The sequence below is a fragment of the Portunus trituberculatus genome, chromosome 50 (assembly GCF_017591435.1).
Source record: "Portunus trituberculatus isolate SZX2019 chromosome 50, ASM1759143v1, whole genome shotgun sequence".
Taxonomy (NCBI): Eukaryota; Metazoa; Arthropoda; class Malacostraca; order Decapoda; family Portunidae; genus Portunus; species Portunus trituberculatus.
Window position 1 is genome coordinate 8,627,444 of NC_059304.1, and position 7,500 is coordinate 8,634,943.

The window sequence follows — 7,500 nt, forward strand, 5'->3', positions numbered from 1 at the left end:
ATTATTGTTCTTATTTATCTATTACCATTATGTGTTTCATTTTCTTCATTATTGTCATCGTAACTATCAAAATTTTCACCATCATCATCATCATCATCATCATCATCATCATCAACAACACCATCATCATCATCATCATAATCACCATTTTTATCATCATCATCATCATCATCATCACTATAAGGTTAGACTAATTGATGATATTATTGAAAAGTGTTTAAAATGTCTAGGTATCAGTCCCGTTCCTCTTCTGTCTCGCATTCAGTACTCTTGTCTCCTTATCTTGCGAGTTCTTCTCTCTCGGCATAAGATAACAAGAGGCAGAAGAAATACAATGATGACGGACACAAAGAAATATAGGCACATCATGAAACTGCCCGTCACTATTACCTCTCGCCTCTGAACTTTCCCTACACTTTTGTACCCTATTTCATCCCTTACATTTTCCTTCACTTTGTCTTCAACCTTATATTTTTCCTTTACATACACACTCCCTACATCCTTTTCCAAAACTCACCATTTTTTCCTCCCCATCATCCATCCACCTTTCTTCTTTTTTCCATTACCCTCTCACATCAGGTCGCGCTGCCGTTCGCTCAGTTACGTTCGTTTACACTCCCCTGTAAACGAAGGGAAGGGAAAATAAATGGACATATGAATATCGTCCTGTGATTCGATAAAGCCAACGTGTGTATTTTTAAACCGGAGTCTCTGATTGGCTAGACTTCTGATGGCCGCCTATACTCGCGCTCCTATTGGTTCCCCGGCAGCTCCTGGTTTGCAATTTCATGTTTGGTTACTAATAGCAGAGTTTAATCCGCTAATTACACCAACTAACGACACGGTGGTTTACGAAGGTCTGGGAGGGAAAGGCAGGAAGGAAGGGAAAGGAGTGTGTGAAGAGAAGGTAAGTTAGGTGGAAAGAAGGAAGGGAGGAAGGGATGGAAGGGATGAAAGTAGAAGAGGATGGTAGGAAGAAAGAAAGAAGGGGAGGGATGAAGACAGGAAGGGAGGGAGGAAAGAAGAGGAGTGAGATTGGATGGAAGGAAAGCAGAAAGAGAGGAAAGAAACAGAAAAGGGGAGATAGAAAGGAGGAGAAAGAATGAAAGAAAGCAAAGAAAAACGTAGAGAAAAGAAGAAAAGAAGGAGACAGAAAGGAATAAAGATATAAAGAAAAGGAAAAGAAAAAAAAAGAAAGCACAGAAAAACGTACAGAAAGAAGAAAAGAAGGAAACAGAGAAGAAGAAAGAACAAAGAAATAAATGTAAAAGGAAGAGGAAGAGCACACGAAACTTCAAGAAAACTCAAAGTAAAAACTGTGAGAAAAAAAAAAAAAGATAAATACGTGGGAGTCACTGTGAATATTAGCGAGACTCACCCGTGTTATAATCATGCTTCATTTTACCCTCAATTACCAAACTGATTAAGAGTCTGGGCGAGGTAACTAGGTCTCTCTCTCTCTCTCTCTCTCTCTCTCTCTCTCTCTCTCTCTCTCTCTCTCTCTCTCTCTCTCTCTCTCTCTCATCCCCACTGATCCTAGTTCATTTGATGTGGCTACGCGTCGCCTCTTCGCCTTAATCTTCCCCTTCATATTGGTTCCTGAGCAGTGAGGTGGGAGCCGCGTAAAGAGAAGGTCACCTATACCGCCTTTGAAATCACTCGTAGCGTCTCATACCGCCTATAGATTAACCTCCAGTCCATAAGGAAGTCACCCCACATTGATCTCTGGAGCTTAAGCCACCCATCCTGCGCCTCTCCGGGTAATATGATACTGAGAGTGAATAGTGGTGATGGTGCTGGGTGGTGGTGGTGGTAGTGGTGGTGGTGGTACTGAGGTGTGCTTAGAAGGAAAACGAAGGTAAGGAGGTCATTAAAGAATATGGGTTATACTAGACCAGTGGGTTAATTCTCTCTTATTTTAGAATAGGTTAGTGAGAGGAGAAAGTTACCTCATTTGAGCACCATGACGCGTTGTTCATATTCATTCTACTTACTATTTGGTGATTTTATACAGCTTCGGAAATTTATGTGGGGGATTGAAATAGTGAAGACTGTGGCCATTATTCTTCTGACCTCCATAGACCCTTCCTAATGTCAATAAAAGCGTCTAATCGTACACAAATCTCAAGGTAAGAATGTGTCCCGGTACTGAAGGTGTAAAACTGAATATGAGAAGAGAAAACATGGATTATACTACACCAAGCTGGAATTGAAACGTGAATGGAAACAAGGAAAAGAAAAAGAATAAGTAAGATGGTAGAAGGAGAAGAGAAAGAAAGAACATGGGAGGTGACTTTTTTGAAGAAGAAGGGAAGTGAAATGGAGGAATGAGAGGAAGAAGGGTAAGGAAGATAAAGGAAGGAAATGAAAGAGGAGGTGAAAGGGTGGAGATAAGAGAAGGTGTACATAAAAGAGACTGAATGAAGAAATGAGAAACGGAGTGTGATAGGAGTGAATGAGAGAGAGAGAGAGAGAGAGAGAGAGAGAGAGAGAGAGAGTGTGTGTGTGTGTGTGTGTGTGTGTGTAGGTAATCTCATTGACATTCATTTTTTACTATAGCCTCCCTTTACGTTCTTCTTTACGTTCTTTTTTACGTCTTGCTTGCTCCTCTCTCCTTTCCTTTATGTCTCTTCCTATAACACTGTAGCCTCGCGTAACCACCCCTCCAATTCTCCTCTCCCATTCCTCCTCCTCCTCCTCCTCCTCCTCCTCCTCCTTTTTCCTCACAAAGTATCATTGCCTCCCTTCTCTCCTTCGCTTCCTTTTCTATCCTTCTTTCTTCCCTTTTTCTTCTTCCTCTTCCTCTATTTGTTTATTTTCTAACCTTCACTCCTTTTCATCCTACTATCTCTCTCTCTCTCTCTCTCTCTCTCTCTCTCTCTCTCTCTCTCTCTCTCTCTCTCTCTCTCTCTCTCTCTCTCTCTCTCTCTCTCTCTCTCTCTTCCCTGCCTGCACGCCTAAGATAAAAGGATGCCCCTGTGTGTGTGTGTGTGTGTGTGTGTGTGTGTGTGTGTGTGTGTGTGTGTGTGTGTGTGTTTTCCGGCAAGATACACAGGAGAGCATTGAAGTGGGAGGGGCAAGGGGTGGAAGAGGAAGAGGAGATAAAGGGAGAGAAAGAGAGAAGAAGAAGTAAATGGGTGAATAGAGAGTGCAGGCATCGTTTTGTGTGTCTGTGTGTATGTGGAGAGAGAGAGAGAGAGAGAGAGAGAGAGAGAGAGAGAGAGAGAGGTACCGTCATCATTTTAGCTAATAAGTTCATCACACAACTCCAATCAATTGCTCAGTTTCAATACTCGACTCATAACCTAACCGAACTAAACATTGTCTAACATAACATAGCACAGCAATAACATAACATAACAACAATATATAACAACATAGCTCCCAATGTGGCCCAGATAACATAATGAACATCAAACTAAAAATCAAAGTGGAAGATAAAAAGAAAAATTGGTCAGACGTGAAGCCACAGACAAACAGACGGAGAGCTGATAGAGGAGACAAAGGATAGAGAGAAGGCACAGGGGACGGGGCGGGAGATTAAGAGGGTGGCAAGGACGAGAGTAGGGGGAGCCAGCCTGGAGATGAGAAGGATGGGAGAATAGGGGCGAGGGGAGGGAATGAGAGGGGTGGTATGATGGACTTGACATGTTGGACGCCGCGCTGCTCCCTTCACCACCTCTCCACCCTCTCTCCATCCCCTCTCTATCCCTCGCAGCTCACTCCACCACCCACAGGGACGCACTTTGGAGCCAAGAGGGAAAATATGTATGCATAATAACCTCCACACACCCAGCAACACACACACACACACACACACACACACACGTGGGTGGGTGTGGGTGTGTGAGTGTTGCCAGTGGAATATCTTAGTGGAGAAGCAAAATTAGGAATGCAAATACTGAAACATAACGAAGACGGAAGGATTGTTAAACAGAGTGAAGTGTTTGAAGAGAAAAACTGCCTCATGTGTCATCTCCATCACATCTCCCTCTCCTTTCCTCCACTTCCTCCACCTCATCGTCTCTCTTCTCTCCTCTAATTTTCTTCTCTTTCCTATCTCTTTCATCTCTTTCTTTCGCCCTTTCCTGTCTATTCTTCATCTCTTCTTTCACTCTGCCCTCAGCTAGTCATTCAGTCAGTCAGTCAGTCACACAGTCAGTCCATCTATTACTCTTTGTTTGTCCCCTCTCTCTCACTCACACACACACACACACACACAATGTCATCTCCTCACCCTGCCTATCCCCTGCCAGACTGTCCTTCCCCTCTCCTCACCCTATCTGACCACGGAGCACCACACCCTCCCTGCATCCATCTCCCCACACTACGAACCTTTCCACATCACTACTCCTACACACTTTCCCCAACCTGCCCCAACCCGCTGCTCTCCCTCCGCCCAGTCCCGCCCCGTCCCGCCCTGCCCCGCGTCCCAAACACTTCACTCAGACCCAACTCAAACACTTGCGCACCTAAACTACACAATTAGATCGTGAAGGTTGCTCGTCTGTCTGTCTGTTTGTCTGTCTATCTTTCTGTCTTTCTGAGTGGAGGGTAGGGATGAACAGACAGAGATAGAGTGGGGAGAGTGGCAAATAAACAGACTGTGAAACTAACTGACTGACTGACTTGACTGATTGATGAGGCGGCTATACAGACACACACAGATACAGACGCACAGCAAGAAGGACTGATTAACTGACTGGCTGATTGGTGAAAGGCGAGCAGACAGACAGACATACAAACAAGGAAATAGTAATGAGATAGGGACAAAGACATAAACACGTAGACACACACACACACACACACACACACACACACACACACATCACCACCACCACAACCACCACCACCACCACTATCACCACCACCACCACCTGAGACCATAATATCCATGACTAAGAGAGAGAGAGAGAGAGACACACACACACACACACACACACACACACACACACACACACACACACGCACACACATTTCCTACACGGGATTAGTTAGCCTGAAATTAATGACTTGGACTTCACTAAGAGGAAGTTGAACTCGTGAAGGAAATTGCAAAACAAGATAGAAGAGCAGAAGGCTTCCTCACCACCGTAGCCACTCTCACTAACTGCTTCCATCTCCTCTCCTCTCTTTTCCATCCTCCACCATCCCAACCTCATCACCTCCTCACCTCTCCATCCCCTCAGCCTTCCTCCATCCCTCCTTCCCTACCTCTTCCTCTCCCTCCCTCCATCCATCCTTCCTTCCCTGTCTGGTCCTCCTCCTACTTTTCCTCCTCTGCCTCCTCGCCTCCAGGAAGACAACAGCTGGCGGTAAACAAGGATACTCTAGAAGTCCCAAAAGGATACTCTGAAGGAAAACAAGGTCACAAGGAAAGAAATGGATATTGACAAGAGGGAATGGAAGAAGGAAAACAAGATGAGAGGAGAAAAGGTAGAACGAAGCGATGTGTCTTGGAAAACAGAAGGAAGGAGGGAAAGGAAACAGTGAACACAATAAGGCAGTTAAGGAGGAATTAATTAACAATCAATTTGCCTGCTCGATTGGGAGACACAGCCCATTAAGTGACTGTGGGAGGGAAAATTGGAAAGACAAAATGTTGGCAATGTTTTCATGGAGGTAACAAAGAAAAGCCAATATTGCCACGCCCTTCCTCTTCATACTCCATTTCGTCCTCTCCTCCCTTCCTCCTCCTCCTCCTCCTCCTACTCCTCCTCCTCCTCCTCCTCCTCCTCCTCCTCCTCCTCCTCCTCCTCCTCCTCCTCTCCTCCTCCTCCTCCTCCTCCTCCTCTGTCCATTTCTCCCCATCCACTTGATCCCCTCTGACGTAATCCAACTTAAACTACAAAATCCAGCTCGACAATGAAATAAAAAAGAAAGTTTTCCGAGACCTTCGCTCCATAAAGGAAAATCACCCGAGATACTTACTTGAGTGCGATGGTCGAGGGGAAAAAAGGAAAAAAAAAAAGATATTAGAAAGTTCGGTGTGTTTTTTTCTTAACTCTTTTTTGTCTTTTTTTATTATTATTATAGATGAAAGTAATGATGTGTTGACGTACAGATTATGTTTGTAAGAAATAAAAAGGACAAAAAAGAAAGGAGTGAGTGTGAAAAAGATGATTTTTGAACTGTTTATATAAACTGTTGATAATAAAGTGGTCTTTTTTTTTGTGTGTGTGTGTGTGTGAATTTGTGTGTTCGTCTCATGGATTGTGTTAGAATATGCTTGTAATGAAAAGATGATTTTTGTGCTGTTTATATGAAGTGTTGATGATTAAGTGGCCTTTGTGTGTGTGTGTGTGTGTGTGTGTGTGTGTGTGTGTGTGTGTGTGTGTGTGTGTGTGTGTGTCTATATGTGTCTGTATTTCCCCTCTTCTAAAATTTCCTTGTCTCTCCTAAGATTCCAGTTATTTCACTAGCTTATGAAACTGCTGAGACCGATATCATGAAGAGTACGCCACGAGGTCCTGTGTATGACAAGCTGGTTAATGAGAGGTATTACAAACAAGTAGAGACAGTAGAGAAGATGATTTTTGAGCTGTTTGTATATGTAAAGTGTTGATGATAAAGAGGCATTTTTGTGTGTGTGTGTGTGTGTGTGTGTGTGTGTGTGTGTGTGTGTGTGTGTGTGTGTGTGTGTGTCTATGTTTTCCTTCTTCTTTTAATTTCTATCTTTCTTTCATCTATTTTGTCTTCTTCTCGACCTCCTCTTCTTGTTTTCATTGTCTTTTGTCATATCCTGGTTTTCTTTTTTTCTTCTTCCTTTTCTTCTTTGTCTTCGTCTTCCCTTTCTTTATTTTCTGTTGTCGTGTCCCGTTTGTCTTGTCACGTCATGTCAGTCCTCATCTTGTCTCGTGTCGTGTTGTGTTATGTAATGTGTCGTGTCATATCTCTCTCTCTCTCTCTCTCTCTCTCTCTCTCTCTCTCTCTCTCTCTCTCTCTCTCTCTCTCTCTCTCTCAAGCCCCAAAAAATAATCATTAAGGGGATTCAGTTTCATTATACCTTTAAGTAATTAAGACCAAGAATAATTGAGCCACGTGTCTCCCCGCCCAACCCTGCCCAGCCCCGCCCCGCCCCGCTCCACACCGGCTCGTGGAGTGGAGGGGGGTATTTAATTTTGCTGTGGGGGAGCCATTGCACAAAAGTCAAAGGTCACGAACAATTTGAGAGTATTTTGAGGTATATGATCCCTGGACGTGGGAGGGGAAGAGAGAGGGCCTGTGAGGTGGGTAGGTAAGAGGTAAGGGGGAAGCTCTCTCTCATTCTCTCTTTCTCTCTATCTCTCTCTCTCTCTCTCTCTCTCTCTCTCTCTCTCTCTCTCTCTCTCTCTCTCTCTCTGATGTGTGTCAAGAACATCCACGCGCCCAGAAAGACTTTTAGTAATAGATGCATTCAGACAGACAGGCAGGCAGACAGACAGACAGACAGATAGACAGGTAGACAAACAGACAGACAGTTAGACAGGTAGACAGATAGAAATACATACAGACAGATAG

General features: G+C 44.0%; 1 protein-coding gene across 2 annotated transcripts in view; it reads right to left on the minus strand.

The window, feature by feature from the left end:
* Positions 1 to 7,500, minus strand: part of LOC123499574 — a 120,682-nt gene that overhangs the window by 77,341 nt on the left and 35,841 nt on the right. Inside the window, exon 2 of one of the 2 annotated variants that reach the window (XM_045247720.1) lies at positions 518 to 620. The exons of the other annotated variant lie outside the window; for it this stretch is intronic. Coding sequence (XP_045103655.1) covers positions 518 to 537 — 20 coding nt within the window. The 5' untranslated portion in view covers positions 538 to 620. The remainder of the gene's footprint in view (positions 1 to 517; positions 621 to 7,500) is intronic. 2 annotated transcript variants of the gene reach the window in all.